This window comes from Microcaecilia unicolor, chromosome 3 (genome assembly GCF_901765095.1).
Source record: "Microcaecilia unicolor chromosome 3, aMicUni1.1, whole genome shotgun sequence".
NCBI classification, from domain to species: Eukaryota; Metazoa; Chordata; class Amphibia; order Gymnophiona; family Siphonopidae; genus Microcaecilia; species Microcaecilia unicolor.
In genome coordinates, this window is record NC_044033.1 from 408,810,921 (window position 1) to 408,829,707 (window position 18,787).

The following is an 18,787-nucleotide window of genomic DNA, read 5'->3' on the forward strand; positions in this document are numbered from 1 at the left end:
TATTGAGAGGTACTGTTCAGTTAAGTGCAGCTGAATACCAGAACAGGAGCCAGTCAGCTGGATTTAACCAGGTAGGAGACTTCCTACCCAGTTAAGGCATCCTTTTACTAAGGTGTGTCGAAAAATGGCCTGGGCTGGTGTAGACATGTGTATTGGACATGCACAGGTCCATTTTTCAGCGTGTCTGCAAAAAAGACCTTTATTATTTTGGGCCGAAAATGGACGTGTGGCAAAACAAAAATTGGCGTGCATCCATTTTCGGCCTAAGACCTTACTGCCACCCATTGACCTAGTGGTAAAATCTCACGCATTAACTGGGCAGTAATGGTCTACATATGTACAATGCCGATTACCGCCTGGTTAGTGTCATGCACCGGAAAATTTCCAGCGCGCCTAGTGGACGTGCATAAAAAATGAAATTACCACCCAGTCCATGGAGTAGCCGAGCGGAAGTTCAAAACTGACGTGCGTAGGATGCGCATACATGCCTACACGGCTTGTATAGTAAAAGGGCCCCTAAATCTTGCTGATTATCAACTCCCCTTATTTTTAACTGGTAGCAGTACACTTGCCATATCAAGATGCATAATCCTTATCAGAAGAAAGACTATAACGTCAGCTGGAAGAGCAGTCTCTGGGTTTTAAAGCATTGCTTCCCCAGTGGATTGATCAATAACACTCAGCATAAACACAATGCTACACATCATGATGTACAGTTCACTATTCATACTCTAAAATCTGTAGTCTTTTAAAATAATAAACTCTTCATATACACTTCATTACAAAATTTGTGTAAATTTAGCAAAATGCAAACAAATCAGGGAGTCACTCCCATGAATTCAAAAAGTTCAATTTATTTCTTAGGGTCTTTCGTAGTAGATCGGTAGATGCCAGGGTCCAAATTCAAGAGGTGGCACCTTTGGAAATTTTGCAGCTTTCTAAAAAAAAAAAAAAATTAAAAATGCAGCATTAGAAATAAAATGGTCAAAATTCAACAGCGTTAGAGCAACCAGCATAAGAGGTTTTTTAAATATTTCAACCAGCACAAAGATAAAGGGGCACCTTTATTAAAGTGTGATACATTTTGCAGTTACCACACATTTACTGCAAAAATGAACATTCCGCAACTTGTGGTGAATAAAGGGGGTGTGTCTAGTATCTGCCCTGTGTTTAGTGTACAGGGCAGACACGTATGGCACTGCATGGCATTATGTTAAATGCTGTTGCAGATAGCACAGCAGAAACAGCACTACTTGCCACACATGTAATGCAGTACAAGGCCAATCATAAGTAAATAAATTTTAAAGGGCCTGGTGAGGTGGTGCTCTCCCCCTTCTTCATCTTTCCCTCAATCCCCTCAGATAAAAACACCTGAACCCTCCACAGCATTTGATCTCCCCAATCACTATATCATGACCCTCCCACATGCCCCCATCACAAAATCAAGCACCCGACCCTGACAAATCAAACTCTTACCCCCAAACAGCCCAGCCCCCTGACACACTAATCCCTCCCACTGCCATGCCCTCTTCCAGCAAAATCTCAACCCCAGGCCTACCCTCCCCCCTCCAAGACCCACCCTGGGGGTCAGCATTAGTGGTCAGCGGTCCCAGGTGGTAGCAATCCTGCTTCACTGCTACCCTGGGTCAGTACCAGACTCCAAAATTGTGCCAATGACCCAGAGCTAGTCCCACTGTAGTAGTACCACAAGACAACTGCCAAGGTCATCTGCACCATTTTGGATTCCAGTACCAACCCAGGGACCTCTGGCTACCAATGCTAACCCCAGGGTGAGTCCCAGAAGGAATCAGGGATGGGGGAAGGTGGACTAGGAAGAGGGCTTTTGCTGGCAGGCAATGTGGATTTCCTGGTTAGTGTTTCAGGGGCTGGTTTGTTGGGAAGGGTGTTGCTTGATGTGTTAGGGAGTGCAGAGGGTTGTGATGTAGTGATTGAGGGATATAGGGTAGGGTTCAGGTGTCGTGGGGGAATCAGGAGTGTGACTGGGGGGATCAGTGCAAGGGATTTGGAAGGTGGGGAAAAGCACCACAACACCGCCACTGAAAGTGTGCTGTACTACCAGTCGGTAGTGCAGCTACACATATCGCCTCCTCTTGAGGTGGTGGTAAATTCAGCTGCAATATTGTAGTCATGAAAGCTAGCCAGAGGCAGATTGACAGTGCTTTGGGCAATAAGGGTCCTGAGCCTCTAACCACCTGTCAAAAGTGATTAAACTAATTGGAGGATCAGGGACAGTAGGCCTCTATTGTTGCGGGCAGGGCCGTGCCAAGGGTCTGTGGCGCCCCCCTGCAAGAGATCGGGTGGCGCCCCCCTCCCCCCGCAGGGGATCGGGTGCCGCCCCCCCCCCCCCCGCAGACAAGCGGTTAGGGCGCCCCCCCCCCCCCCCGTGAAGATGATCGCTGTCCTCTCTCCCCTGCCCTCCCGCTCCCATGTCCCAACTGCCCGTCCTCTTCTCCCCTCAACAAAATCTTTTTTAAATTTACCTCCGTCCGGCTGGCAGGGCAGCGAAGGCGCAGCGTCAGTGAAGGAGGTGGCGCTCCCGACGTCTCTACTAGTCTTCCCCTCGCTCAATCTCCCGCCTTCTTCTGATGTCATTTCCTTGACGTCAGAAGAAGGCGGGACATTAAGCAAATGGAAGACTAGTAGAGACGTCGGGAGCGCCGCCTCCTTCACTGACGCTGCGCCGTTCGCTGCCCTGCCAGCCGGACGGAGGTAAATTTAAAAGAGATTTTGTTGGGGGGAGAAGAGGGCAGGCAGTTGGGACATGAGAGCGGGAGGGCGAGGCAAGCATGGCGCGGCGGGGCGCCCCCCAGAGGACGGCGCCCCTCTGCCATGCTTACCTCACTTACCGCGTTAGCACGGCCCTGGTTGTGGGCCCTTGGGCATTGCCTTGTTGTCCCAATGGTCAGTCTGCCTCTGCAGCTAACACATGGTAACAACCCATGCGCTAGTTGTCAAAGCTGGCCACACCTCTGCCAGCCCATGTCATGCCCAGATCCCACCCACTCCCATGTTAGGCAGTAAAACCCATGTTAGCTACTTAATGCAGCTTAATAAAAGAGCCCAAAAGTTGTATGTACAAGTCAATATACTGCCATATTTCATTCATTTAGGTTGACAAGAGTATTTTTGGAGGTGGGGCCAAAAGTTATGCCGATAATGGCAATATTCAGGCATTACTTCTGTTGATTTAAATGGACCACACAAATAAGAAATGGAAATTGTACCTTTATAAAATTAGGACCACGTATTCAGTGGTCTGACTTCAATGAACAGACTGGCTGAAAATCCATTTAAAGATACCCAGACAACTTATCCAGATATCTCTGAGCAAGTTGCTGCCTTGCTGTGTATTGATCTCAATACATTTACTCCTGATATACCTGCTGCAAGAAATGCTGAATCACACACTCTTCTATTTTAGTATTAAATTGTTGAGCTGGATGAGGGGAAATGGATGAGACAGAACACTTTTCTCTAGAAGCTTTTTGATCTTGGTAGACTTATGTATCATTGACCCTTGTTTAGGCATTTTAGTTTAATATACACATTTTTCACTGTTTCAACCTTTTTCTACCACATATCGTTCCAAATATTTTAGCTTAGTTGTAACCACCAATATTTGAAATAATATTAATGAAATAAAGTCTTACATTAATTTAATTTCTATGATTATTTATTATTTCATTAATATTATTTGATTTCTAATTGTGTATGTTCGAACTAGCAACCCTACCCCTGAAGCAGCCTGTTGAGGTGAAATGTGACTACATTGGGTGCTTCGTTTTGAATAAATTGTATTTTTTTCTATATCTATGGTCTGCTTTGTGCTGTTCTCTACTGCAAATATCTGGAAGGTGGCAATACTCGGCCAGCTCTCTGGATAAGTCATGTAGACAGTTATCCAGAGCAGTGGCGTAGCAAGGGTGGGGCGGTGGGGGCGGTCCGCCCCGGGTGTACGCCACTGGGGGGGGGGGGGTGTCAGCTCCGCTGGATGTTCCGGGGCAGAGGGAGCAGGGAACCAGTGGAACTGACACCCCCCCCAGCGGCATGCACACGGCAGGCAAGAATGCACTTGGGGGGGGGGCTTGGGTGATGTACCGAGGGGGGGGGGGCTTGGGTGATGCGCTGAGGGGCGGGTGTCATGCTGCACCCGGGGGGGGGGGAGTGCGCAGCGGCGAACTGCCCCGTGTGGCAGCCACCCTTGCTACGCCACTGATCCAGAGAGCAGGCTGAATATCGCTGCTTTCCAGATACATTCTAGCTCATGGTCCCAGCAAATCCAGATAGTGCTGAGATGATCTGGGCAGTGCCGCTGAACATCCATAGATAGTAGTATCTAAACCATTTGGCAGGATAATATTGCCATTATTTAGATAGATGGTCTCGATTATTGAGTCTATTGTTTTTACTTCATCCTATAGAAGGCAGAATCAAAATTTACTTGTCAGTTCATAAGTACATAAGTACATAAGTACATAAGTAGTGCCATACTGGGAAAGACCAAAGGTCCATCTAGCCCAGCATCCTGTCACCGACAGTGGCCAATCCAGGTCAAGGGCACCTGGCACGCTCCCCAAACGTAAAAACATTCCAGACAAGTTGTACCTAAAAATGAGGAATTTTTCCAGTCCATTTAATAGCGGTCTATGGACTTGTCCTTTAGGAATCTATCTAACCCCTTTTTAAACTCCGTCAAGCTAACCGCCCGTACCACGTTCTCCGGCAATGAATTCCAGAGTCTAATTACACGTTGGGTGAAGAAAAATTTTCTCCGATTCGTTTTAAATTTACCACACTGTAGCTTCAACTCATGCCCTCTAGTCCTAGTATTTTTGGATAGCGTGAACAGTCGCTTCACCTCCACCCGATCCATTCCACTCATTATTTTATACACTTCTATCATATCTCCCCTCAGCCGTCTCTTCTCCAAGCTGAAAAGCCCTAGCCTTCTCAGCCTCTCTTCATAGGAAAGTCGTCCCATCCCCACTATCATTTTCGTCGCCCTTCGCTGTACCTTTTCCAATTCTACTATATCTTTTTTGAGATACGGAGACCAGTACTGAACACAATACTCCAGGTGCGGTCGCACCATGGAGCGATACAACGGCATTATAACATCCGCACACCTGGACTCCATACCCTTCTTAATAACACCCAACATTCTATTCGCTTTCCTAGCCGCAGCAGCACACTGAGCAGAAGGTTTCAGCGTATCATCGACGACGACACCCAGATCCCTTTCTTGATCCGTAACTCCTAACGCGGAACCTTGCAAGACGTAGCTATAATTCGGGTTCCTCTTACCCACATGCATCACTTTGCACTTGTCAACATTGAACTTCATCTGCCACTTGCACGCCCATTCTCCCAGTCTCGCAAGGTCCTCCTGTAATCGTTCACATTCCTCCTGCGACTTGACGACCCTGAATAATTTTGTGTCATCGGCGAATTTAATTACCTCACTAGTTATTCCCATCTCTAGGTCATTTATAAATACATTAAAAAGCAACGGACCCAGCACAGACCCCTGCGGGACCCCACTAACTACCCTCCTCCACTGAGAATACTGGCCACGCAATCCTACTCTCTGCTTCCTATCTTTCAACCAGTTCTTAATCCATAATAATACCCTACCTCCGATTCCATGACTCTGCAATTTCTTCAGGAGTCTTTCGTGCGGCACTTTGTCAAACGCCTTCTGAAAATCCAGATATACAATATCAACCGGCTCCCCATTGTCCACATGTTTGCTTACCCCCTCAAAAAAATGCATTAGATTGGTGAGGCAAGACTTCCCTTCACTAAATCCGTGCTGACTTTGTCTCATCAGTCCATGTTTTTGTATATGCTCTGCAATTTTATTCTTAATAATAGCCTCCACCATCTTGCCCGGCACCGACGTCAGACTCACCGGTCTATAATTTCCCGGATCTCCTCTGGAACCCTTCTTAAAAATCGGAGTAACATTGGCTACCCTCCAGTCTTCCGGTATTACACTCGATTTTAGGGACAGATTGCATATTTCTAACAGTAGCTCCGCAAGTTCATTTTTTAGTTCTATTAATACTCTGGGATGAATACCATCAGGTCCCGGTGATTTACTACTCTTCAGCTTGCTGAACTGACCCATTACATCCTCCAAGGTTACAGAGAATTTGTTTAGTTTCTCCGATTCCCCCGCTTCAAATATATATATACTTACTTTTTTTGTGAAACACTTTGCTGAATGTTTTTGGCATTGGATCACTGGAGAAATTCTGTAACGAATTCTACATGGGATTAAAAAAAAATATTGAAACAATTTCATCAGTCAGGGGTCAGTTTTCCCAGGGGATGATTATAACCCCCTCCCCGCCATTTACAAAGCCGCACTAGAGACTGCCAGTGCGCTAATGCTGACACAACCTATTCACTTTGATTGGCCTGTGACGGCATTGCCGTACGGCTTTGTAAACAGGGGGTAAATGTATTTTCATGCATATATTGCAGTATATTACATTACATTATATTTCTATACCACCTGACCCATAAGTTCTAAGCAGTTTACAATAAAATATAAAACAAAAAACCAGTAGAAACCTCGGGAATTACAATTATATCATCTGATTAAATAAAAAGGAGGATTTTTAAAAAAGAATTGTCTTCAGAAGTTTTACACACATCCTGGAAAAGGGGGCATGGATATGGGAGGGTCATAGGCATTTTGGGTGGAGTATGAGTGTGGATTAGTTACGCGGTCAGCTATAGAATAAGAGGGTTCCGCATGTAAATTTAGGTGCAGGAATGTAAATTATGGTGCAGCCTCTCCTGCTTGATTAAATTGCTTTGAATATTTATTTATTTATGAAAATGTAATATGGAGCCATTAAGATTCCATCATGGCAGTGTAGATTTTAAAATGTAATAAGTGAACAAATTTCAATCCCAGGGTCTTTTTAATCCCACCTTAAACTGAGTTCTATTAGTTTCTCACCTTAAATCTGAGGGTAAGACATTCCAGTAAAATGGGCTAAAGACAGAAAAAGAGTTACACCTAGTACTTGTAGATTAGTCTAGTGTAGGTGAGTTTGAGGGCAGGCTTTGGGGTGGAACATAGCTTGAGTTTCGATTTCTGCATGTATTTTATAAGACATACACACACTCATGTGTTCCTGAGCATTTACACCTGTTCCCAAGTTAGCGTACATGTCCAAGGCTTCATTTTTGCCACAATTTCTACAGCTTTTCAGGTCCCTGTGTGGCCTGTTAGCATAGTTGCTTAACTGTAACAGGGGTTCTCCGTAGATATCAGGAGAATGCAGTCATACTGCATGGGAGACATCATAGAGGTAAAAAAAAAAGAAAGAATAAGAGGGGGAAAAAAGGCCACTCTGTATCTTTAAAGTAGTAGCTGAAAAGGTAAGAAAAAATAGATTAGCCTTCATAAACTACAAGAGAAAGACAGGCAACAACATTTTGAAAAGCTAAGAGATGCTGGTAAAATAGACAGGTATACAAAGATGCAAACTGAAAAAAAAATAGATAATACAGTAAACTGTGGGGACAATACATTTTTTTAGATATGTTAATGACAGGAGAAAAAGCAAAAGTGGCAGTGTGAGACTCAATGGTAAAGTGGAGGAATATGTAGAAGTTGATAAAGATAAAGCAGAATTTCTTAACAATTATTTCTGTTCTGTGTTCATAGCTGAAGAACAGGGAGCAGGACCGCAGAAGACAAACACAAATATGAATGAAGGCGTGGTAGTCCCTGAACAATTTTTAGAGGACTGTATTCATGAGAAGCTGGCTAAACTAGAGAAAGCGATGGAGCCAGATGGCATACATCCAAGGGTACTGAAGAGAAGTTCTGTGGCTCCGCTGGCTGACCTTTTCAATGCTTCTCTAGAGTCAGGAGTGGTCCCAGAGGACTGGAGAAAGGCAGATGTGGTCCCACTCCTCAAAAGCAGAAGTAAAGAAGAGGTTGGGAACTAAAGGCCAGTAAGTCTGACTTCTGTGGTAAGTAAATTAATGGAAACATTTTTAAAACAGAGAATAGTAGTTTTTGGAATCCAATAGATTACAGGACCCAAAGCAATGCAGTTTCACTAGAGGTAGGTCTTGTCTGACAAAACTGATTAATTTCTTTGACTGGGTGACCAGAGAGAGACCGCTAGATGTGGTGTATTTAGATGTTACCAAAGCCTTTGACATGGTACTACATAGCTGAGTAATAAATAGAGTGTCATCAGTATGGGCCCTAAAGTGGCCTTCTTTTCCTCTGGTTGAGTGGAAGGTGACAGATGATAGTGATAAATGGAGCTTACTCTAAGAAAAAGGACGATACCAATGGTGTACCGCAAGGTTCAGTTCTTGGGACGGTTCTTTTTAATATTTTTGTAAACGATATTGCTGCAGGGCTGTCTAGTAAGGTTTGCCTCTGTGTGGATGACAACAAAATTTGCAATAGGGTAGACACCACTGATGGTGTAGGTAGCATGAGGAAGGACCTAGTGAAACTTAAATAATGCTCCAGAATTTGGCAGCTAAGGTTTAATGCTTAAAAAATGCAAGGTCATGCATTGGAGCTGAAAAACCTGAGGGGACACTACAGTTTAGGGGGGGGGGGGGGGAGAACTTTTGCACACAAAAGAGGAGTAGGACTTGGGTGTGATCATATGTGATGACTTATGGTGGCCAAACTGGTAGAAAAGGCAACGGCGAAACCTGGAAAAATTCTTGTGTGCATAGGGAAAGGAATGACCAGTAGGGAAAAGAAGGTGATATTGCCCCTGTATAAGACACTGAAGAGACCTCATATAGAATACTGTGTACAATTCTGGAGACCACACCTTTAAAAAGATATAAACAGGATGGAGTCGGTTCAGAGGGAAGTTAGTAAAATGGTCAGTGGTCTTCGTCATAAAGCGTATGGGGAAAGAATTAAAAATCTCAATATGTATATTTTGGAAGAAAGGCAGAGGTGGGGAGATATGATAGAGATGTTTAAATACCTGCATGGCATAAATGCACAGGAGGCAAGTCTCTTTCAATTGAAAGGAAGCTCTGGAATAAGGAGGCATAGGATGAAGATGAAAGGGGATAGACTCAGAAGTAACTTGGGAAAATACTTCTTTATGGAAACAGTGGTGAATTTGTGGAATGGCCTTTTGATGGTGCTGGTGGAGACAGAAACTCTATCTGAATGCAAGAAAGGTTGGGACAAGTACATAGGATCTCTAAGGGAGTGAAAGGGAGAGTAGGTGGCATGGATGGGTAGACTGGATAGGCCATATGGTCGCTATCTGCCTTAAGTATTCTGTGACAGATTCTGCAAGACTGCTTGCTCAAATGCTGCATTGTCAAATTAAAGTTGAGACTTAGCGGTTTGCCTTTTCCCAGAAGAATAAAACATGCTTTTTAGTTGTATTAGATATACAACTGTAATTAATGTTTTAGATGTACAATTGATGAGAAAGATGGGGTTTTTTTTTTAGTTTTAATATATTAGATTTGTGTAGTGGAAGTGAATTTTAAAGATTGTTTTTCAACTCTGCCTTGACCGACCAGTGCACTCAGGGTCTGTATTTGTGATTAGAAGTAATTCTGTTTAAAAATGATTGTTTAACTTTGATTGTGTGAAAATAAGTTGGAATGTAGAATAAGACACAGCTCTAATTAATTTGTTATGTGAAGGGAAAGATGGGGCCTGTTTTCGAGTTCAGACTGGCCACCTGGACTAGGAAACATGTGACCACATTCCCATAGTATGGCTTGTTTACCTAAACAGAGAAGCATCCTGTAATTTTCCTTAGCTCTGAACATGAGTTCTAAGCCTAATAAAAAGGGGAGTTTCTTTCAGTTAAATTGGGAGCTCATCTTTGAGTAACGTACGAACTGCGCAGAGAACCATGTTTCCTGGTCAAAGAAACTCCTGGCTTTCGCTGTGAACATGGCCCCCCCCCAGCTGATGATAAGAGCCTGGATGATGTAAGGACCAGTGATGATTGTTTTATTGCTTCTTTTCCTGGTCTAGGAACTCTTAGCATTGCTTAGATGTAGAGACCAGTGATGTAATGATTGTTTATAGATAGGTACTGTTTCTTTTTAGTTATATAGCTAATCATTGTGTATATATAGCTAATCATTGTATATGTCTTAATCATTGTATATATATTTTAATCATTGTAGATTTTAGAACCTCTAATAAAGGTCTCATTTACCTAATATGAATCCAAAAGAATCCACACTAATTACTGAGTAGTCTGTGTCAGTAAAGCAGGCTGTAAATCCATAGCGGTATAATATGCAATTCTACATTCTCCTGAAGAAGGATTTATTGTTTGTAATCCACTTAGAATCTTTTCTGAACTTAGCGGAATATAAAAATCATATAGCATAGCATAGCAAGTCAAAGTATCAGTAATAGTATTATCTGTAAGCTGGAATACCAAAATTTCCAATTCCAGAGCTAAGAAAAAAAACCATCAAAGATATATTTTAAAAATTCTTAATGATACAGGCCACACCTGAACCACTCTATATACATATGGGACACACACATATGAGCACATGGACACACATATAATACACGTACATGGCAAATTTCACACACATATACAGATACTATTAAAAAATGCAAGCAGATAGCTCCATCTATAAGTTGCCCTCATGCAGTGACAGCTCCAGACCTGCCGGAACATTTTGAATGTTAAAAAGTAGGTTAATGAACTCGTAATACATTTGCATATGATTATAAGTAGCTGCTACCGCAAATGGCAAAAGCAATGCACAACCCCTTTGTGTATTAGACACTGAATAATGTGCACGCTAGACCGGTTACAACCAGTCTAAATCAACGTTGTAAGAACGGTAAGCTTTGAGCATCAGGGTGTCAGTGGGCAGATTTCATCAATATGTGTAATCAATAGTAATAGAATAAAATAAAACATAGAAAAGAAAATAAGATGATACCTTTTTTATCATCTTATTTTCTTTTCTATGTTTTATTTTATTCTATTTCTATTGATTACCTTTAAAAGTGGACTAACACTTCTTGCTACTCATTAATATGTGTGTCATCATCACATGATAACCAGGTATCAGTGAGAAACAGACAACCTGGTTGATGCTCTTCCCAGTCCCAGTAGTATTTTGTAACGGGAAAGGGAATGGAACTTGATATACTGTCTTTCTGTGGTTTTTGCAACTATATTCAAAGCGGTTTGCATGGTATATACAGGTACTTATTTGTACCTGTGGCAATGGAGAGTTAAGTGACTTGCCTAGAGTCACAAGTTGCTGCAGTGGGAATCAAACCCAGTTCCCCAGGATCAAAGTCCACTGCATTAACCAATAGGCTACTCTTCCCATTTAGCAGCCTTGCATATAACCTACACAAAATGCTTAAGAGTGCAGTCAGAGCATTGTAGGAACTGTCTTAAGGAGCTGTGAAAGGCACAATTGGAGAATTTAACAAGTTAGGTGATGGCCAAGGAAGTGCCCTTGACTCCTTGCTTCTGCTGCTATGGACCTTTGCTGAAGGCTGGGCAGCTTTAAGGAAGGTATTTTTTTTCTCCTTTTTGTGGTGCCCTGAATCAGGTTTGAGAGAAATCTGACTCTGCTACTCAGGTCATGGTTGGGTTGGGTGGGGGTGGGGTGGGGTGATGGGGATCCATGGTCCCAATATTGCGGTCTAGAGCCTCCAGCCACTGCCAATAAAGAAACAGCCTCTGGCATTTCAGGGATGTGAGCAGATTTGCTATATTCTCCATGCTTTAATGTTGTTACGTTCATTATGGTTTGGACTCAAGAAGTAACAGTCATCGGTGGTATCATGGCCATGAGAGAATGTTAATGGGTGTCAGTGAAGGTACTTTTGGTTTGGTTTAGAGCCATATATATATATATATATACAGTGGTGGAAATAAGTATTTGATCCCTTGCTGATTTTGTAAGTTTGCCCACTGACAAAGACATGAGCAGCCCATAATTGAAGGGTAGGTTATTGGTAACAGTGAGAGATAGCACATCACAAATTAAATCCGGAAAATCACATTGTGGAAAGTATATGAATTTATTTGCATTCTGCAGAGGGAAATAAGTATTTGATCCCCCACCAACCAGTAAGAGATCTGGCCCCTACAGACCAGGTAGATGCTCCAAATCAACTCGTTACCTGCATGACAGACAGCTGTCGGCAATGGTCACCTGTATGAAAGACACCTGTCCACAGACTCAGTGAATCAGTCAGACTCTAACCTCTACAAAATGGCCAAGAGCAAGGAGCTGTCTAAGGATGTCAGGGACAAGATCATACACCTGCACAAGGCTGGAATGGGCTACAAAACCATCAGTAAGACGCTGGGCGAGAAGGAGACAACTGTTGGTGCCATAGTAAGAAAATGGAAGAAGTACAAAATGACTGTCAATCGACAAAGATCTGGGGCTCCACGCAAAATCTCACCTCGTGGGGTATCCTTGATCATGAGGAAGGTTAGAAATCAGCCTACAACTACAAGGGGGGAACTTGTCAATGATCTCAAGGCAGCTGGGACCACTGTCACCACGAAAACCATTGGTAACACATTACGACATAACGGATTGCAATCCTGCAGTGCCCGCAAGGTCCCCCTGCTCCGGAAGGCACATGTGACGGCCCGTCTGAAGTTTGCCAGTGAACACCTGGATGATGCCGAGAGTGATTGGGAGAAGGTGCTGTGGTCAGATGAGACAAAAATTGAGCTCTTTGGCATGAACTCAACTCGCCGTGTTTGGAGGAAGAGAAATGCTGCCTATGACCCAAAGAACACCGTCCCCACTGTCAAGCATGGAGGTGGAAATGTTATGTTTTGGGGGTGTTTCTCTGCTAAGGGCACAGGACTACTTCACCGCATCAATGGGAGAATGGATGGGGCCATGTACCGTACAATTCTGAGTGACAACCTCCTTCCCTCCGCCAGGGCCTTAAAAATGGGTCGTGGCTGGGTCTTCCAGCACGACAATGACCCAAAACATACAGCCAAGGCAACAAAGGAGTGGCTCAGGAAGAAGCACATTAGGGTCATGGAGTGGCCTAGCCAGTCACCAGACCTTAATCCCATTGAAAACTTATGGAGGGAGCTGAAGCTGCGAGTTGCCAAGCGACAGCCCAGAACTCTTAATGATTTAGAGATGATCTGCAAAGAGGAGTGGACCAAAATTCCTCCTGACATGTGTGCAAACCTCATCATCAACTACAGAAGACGTCTGACCGCTGTGCTTGCCAACAAGGGTTTTGCCACCAAGTATTAGGTCTTGTTTGCCAGAGGGATCAAATACTTATTTCCCTCTGCAGAATGCAAATAAATTCATATACTTTCCACAATGTGATTTTCCGGATTTAATTTGTGATGTGCTATCTCTCACTGTTACCAATAACCTACCCTTCAATTATGGGCTGCTCATGTCTTTGTCAGTGGGCAAACTTACAAAATCAGCAAGGGATCAAATACTTATTTCCCCCACTGTATATATATATATATATATATATATATATATATATGTGTGTGTGTGTGTGTGTGTGTATGTGTGTGTGTGTGTGTGTGTGAGAACCCCCCGTGCAGGCTCAAAGAAGTCTGAAAAGACTTCCCTTAGCTGGAGGAGAGTTCCGGCACAAGGGATCCATTACTGACATCACCCCCAGAGTGTGTCTGCAGAGAAACAAAATTACCCTCGATGAGACCGAAGCATGAGTGTTGTATTATCTCAAAAATATGACATGTGCTGCTGTTATATTAATAGTTACCTACTCTTTGTTATATATTACAAATCCTTAATAGCTCCCTGACCTAATTCCATCAACTCTTCGGCTATGAGTTCCTTCCTCTGGCAATTGAAAGGCATAGTGAAGTCTGGTAAAGCATCACCTGTCAGTCAGTAGATCTAAATATAGACAGATAAATAGATATCATTTTTTAAGAATCACCTTTGTATGTTGTGATGACCATCTGGACAAAGAGAACTTGTTCAATAATGCCTGCAGTACCTAAGTTTACAAGACAGAGAGATAAAAAAAAAACAAAAACCTGATTATTAACAATCTATATACAACCACATCTTTGCTGAACTTTATGAATTACCTACTACTAAAAAAATACAAGCACATACCTTACTATCCCAAAGAGTTCCGCATAACAGAATTAAAAAACCCTAAAAAGAAAAGCAAACATTTAAATATTTATTCTCATATGAAAGAACAAGGATAATTTGTAGAGTTTGGTAATCCCATAAATGATAAACCTATTTCTGACCCATGAGGACTGGCACTAAAGTCATCGTTAGAGCCTTTCCCAGAACCCTTCTTCCTGTGCTTAGAGACATAGAATTGGCAGATAAGGCAAGATAGCTCCTAGTTCTAGCTCTGTATTTATCACTCAGCCTCTTTCTAACTATAGGATAAAAATTAAGGGGCCCTTTTACTAAAGGACGTAAAAATCTGGGTTTTAACACGGGGCTTTCCCGCGTGCTAAGCCCAAATCTAATGCAGCAGTAATTTGGGCTTTTTAAGCACTATGGGATCAATATTCATGCATTGGCAGTAAGCATTTTGAGCGTATTCCCTCTGTGAGCTTCATCTTTGAATAGCCGGTTATTTTTAAGCTGGCTAACACATAGCCGCTTAATTCGATATTCATCACTTAAGCAGCCATGAGTTACTGCATAAAAATATGACAGACATTTATGCGGTCCCATTTATGCACTAACCATGGCCACTTAAGTGCTGAATATCAGAACTTAAGCGGGCAAGTGCTGATTTCGCCCTGGAACGCCCCCAGCACTTAGCTGAATATTAGTGGCTAGCCCCAACCAAGCGATTTAACCAGTCAGAAGCCAGCTAGATCATTTTGAATATTGGCCCCTATTTTTTTTTGCATATTCCATGCTAACTTTCCCATTAGCACATGAGACTTGCAAAAAATTGACACAAGAGCACTAAAGTCTGCATTATCCAGTTAGCTCACACTAATCATAACACACTAGCCCTCTAATTCTATATAGTGCATCACAAGTTAGATGCCAATTAGGCACCATACTTTAGGAGCTCAAATGGAAGTTAGGCGCCCGAATGGGGGTAAATGGCAGTTAGGCAGTTAACTGCACTGAGGAGCTATTCTATAAATTAGCACCTAAGTATTTTAGCATGCAGCTGCAAAAGGGGCTTAAATGTGGGTGGGCATGGTCAGGTCACACAGGGGTCCTTTTACTAAGCTGCAGTAAAAGGGGGCCTGTGCTAGCATCAGTGTGTGTTTATGACACACGCTGAGGCCCCCTTTTACCCCGGCAGGTAAAAGGCTGTCCATTTTGGGGAAAAAGAAATGGCCATGCAGCAAGTGAACCTCTTACCGCATGGCCATTTCGGTAGGGAGCCCTTACCGCCACCCATTGAGATGGCGGTAAGAGCTCCCGCACTAACTGGGCAGCACATAGCGCTGCCTGATTATCGCCAGTTAAGTTCCGGTGCTATAAAAATAGGACATAGTTTTATAGTGCTGGAAATGGCATTCGCTAGGGGTGGAAACTACTGCTAGGCTCCTGTGGTAGCCCAGCCGTAGTTCCAAATTGGCGTGCGGTACAAATGGCACAGTCTTCACCCATTCCTTACCCCCTAATTAGAATTCCCATGTTATATGTTCTGCATGACAGTTAATGCTGCTCATCAGGTAGTGCAGCATGTTAATCCTTTTTGACCTGCATGTTAAACACCAAAGGCAGTTTAGTAATTAAGCCCCACTACTGATAATAAATACCTCTAGAACCTGGTCTTCCTATGTTCACTGTAAAAGCGTTTTCTTTCTATTTTGCCATGTGTAGTTTTTAGCATGAACCTTTGCAATTATGCATTTTTTAAACTGTAGTTAAGCCAAACCAGTATTCTGTTCTGTATTTACTTTTTTCATCTTGGTTGCTACACTCCCTGCAGGGAGAACTCATTAAGAAGCAAGTCTGGCATTTTGTGACTTTATTTACCTACTTTAAAGTACAGAATAAAGTAATCTTTTTGTCTATAATTTTCTATTATTCTTCCACTTTTCAATAAATGGAAAGCCTTTTATAGCAGGAAAATCATTAAAACAAGTTTAATGCTGTTTTAAAACTCCACGCAGACAAATGAATTCAGATGATTACTTTTATGGTAAAAATATTACTGTCAGTAATTTCTGGTTGACCACGGCTAAGATTTAAAAGCTATATTTAATTAACGTGCAGGATAAGTTTAGGTGACTGGAGGATTTTAAAGCATTTCATCCCAAGGAGTCAGAATTTCTTTTTTGCCCATCTTTTAGTCAACAAAAGGGTAAGGTCGCTGGTGTCATGAAATGAAATCAGAACAATGGGTCTCATATTTGAATGGGACCCACTGGGATATGCTGAAGGTAATACATGAGGGAAGTTAGGCGCGCCTTAAACAATTAATTCCACATGATATTTACAAAACACTTAGCTTTGTGAGAGGGAAGTGCTCTGATTAAATACTTAAATAACTAGGGGAAACCAAGTAATCTGATTGGCAATAGACCTTCCAAAGTTTGCCTTTACTGCTTCCATAGCGTAGTTTCTGATTCATCACTTCCTCAAAAATATTAGCAGACTGGATAGACAGAAAATTGAGTATGTGCTATAAATTAGTTCACCGCAGAATAGAAACACTGACAGCAACCAGGGGTAACAATCTCTTTGCCATTAAAAAAATGGAAAACGGCCAGCTGGCTGATATTCAAAATGGTCTAACCAGTCAGAAATGGCTACTGAACGATTAAATTGTTTGTTCATGGCTATCCGGTCATTTTCAGCAGCACTTTGTTATCTCCACTGAAAATTATTGGTTAGCTCTGAATTCAACAGCAGCTATCTCATGGGCATTCCAGGAGTGGAGTTAAGTGCAGATATTCAGCCCTTCATCGCATAGGTAAACCGCTTAAAATCAAGCCACATATAGAGCAGTCCTATTTTTAAATGATTTTGCTCCTGGAATGAAAACAATGCCAAACCCCACAACAAAACGCACATTCCCATGAACAACACAGGAAACATGACACAAACATTTTCAAGCTGCATACCTTTACCTGCCAATAATAAAAGGCATTACTCAGATAGTGCCATTGAATATTCTTACAGACAATTTGGATAGTGCTGGAGCAGAGTGAGGGTAGAACATAACCAACTCTGTGCAAAGTCAGCAATATCCAGCCAGTGGCGTAACAGGGGGGGGGGGGCAGTGGGGGCGGTCCGCCCCAGGTGCACGCCGCTGGGGGGTGCCGCGGCGCGTGCCTGTCGGCTCCGAGTTCGCTAACTTCGCTCGTTCGCTGCAGCTCCCTCTGCCCCAGAACAGGTTACTTCCTGTTCCGGGGCAGAGGGAGCTACAGCAAACGAGCAAAGTTAGCAAACTCGGAGCCGACAGGCATGCGCCACGGCACCCCCCCCCCCCCCAGCGACATGCACCCGGGGGGGGGGTCATTTCGCCGGGGGGGGGAGGTGTCATTTCGCAGGGGGGGCGCTGCACCCAGGGGGGTGCATCGGCAATCCGCCCCGGGTGTCATCCAGGCTAGGAACGCCACTGTATCCAGCTACTACCATATAACTATGCAAGTAAAGGTAAAGCTGCAAAATGGCTGTCTGAAACTTCATAGCTATCTGTACAGTGGCTGGATATTGTCCTATCTTAGGGTCAGTGGTAGTCACTGCTGTCCATGTGTATTCAGCAGCACTCTCTATCTGATTAGAGACAACGGGGGAAGAAGATATCAATGCAGCTTACCATTAAGGCAAGGCAAAGGGGATGAGACTTGATATACCGCCTTTCTGTGGTTACAATCAAAACGGTTTACAAATGATATACAGGTACTTATTTTGTTAAGGGGTCCTTTCATGCATTGGGCTTACCGCTTACTAAAAGGGAAGTACCGCCGGACTACCGCAGCAGCCCAGCGGTATTCCCTCCCCCAGCATGCGCCATTTCCAGTGCTGCAAAAATATTTTAATTTTTGTAGCGCTGGTGCATACTCATCAGTAATTGGGCAGGGCACGTGCTACCCACTTACAGTCGGGTTAGTGCAGGAGCCTTTACCACCACGTAAGTGCCCCCCTCAAAGTGACCGCACTGCAAGTGCTTCGCTTGCCACATGGCCATTTCTTGAAAAAAACAAAGACCTGTCTTTTACCTGCTGAGTTAAAAAAGAAACTTCGGCGTGCGTCAAAAACACACACCGATGCCAGTGCAGGCCCCCTTTTGCCACAGCTTCATAAAAGGACCCCTAAGTGACTTGCCAAGAGTCACAAGGAGCTGCAGTGGGAATTGGACCATGTTCCCCTGGTTATCAGGCCATTGCACTAACCATTATGTTACTATCCTGCTTATTTTCAAAGGAGAAGGCTGGCTATCTTCCGACACAAATCAGGAGATGGCCGGCCATCTCCTAAACCCGGCCAAATCGGTATAATCGAAAGCCGATTTTGGCCGGCTTCAACTGCTTTCCATCGCAGGGCCGGCCAAAGTTAAAGGGGGCATTTCGGCAGGGTACGGAAGGCGGGACGGAGGCATGGTTACGAGATGGCCGGCTTCGACCGATAATGGAAAAAAGAAGGCCGGCTCTGACGAGCACTTGGCCAGCTTCACTTGGTCCATTTATTTTTAGGACCAAGCCACAAAAAACTGCCCCAACTGACCAGATAACCACTGGAGGGAATTGGGGATGACCTCCCCTTACTCACCCAGTGGTCACCAACCCCCTCCCACCCAAAAAAAAAA

The 18,787-nt window shown here is 43.5% G+C and overlaps 1 protein-coding gene across 1 annotated transcript in view; it reads right to left on the bottom strand.

Moving 5' to 3' along the window:
* Positions 1-395: 395 nt before the first annotated feature.
* The window catches only part of ADGRF1 (adhesion G protein-coupled receptor F1), a 79,828-nt gene continuing 61,436 nt past the window's right edge, over positions 396-18,787 (bottom strand). The window contains exons 11-14 of the mRNA XM_030195581.1: positions 14,149-14,190; positions 13,967-14,026; positions 6,224-6,290; positions 396-938 (exon numbers count right to left, since the gene is read on the bottom strand). Of these exons, the coding sequence (XP_030051441.1) occupies positions 904-938; positions 6,224-6,290; positions 13,967-14,026; positions 14,149-14,190 (204 nt within the window). The 3' untranslated portion in view covers positions 396-903. The remainder of the gene's footprint in view (positions 939-6,223; positions 6,291-13,966; positions 14,027-14,148; positions 14,191-18,787) is intronic.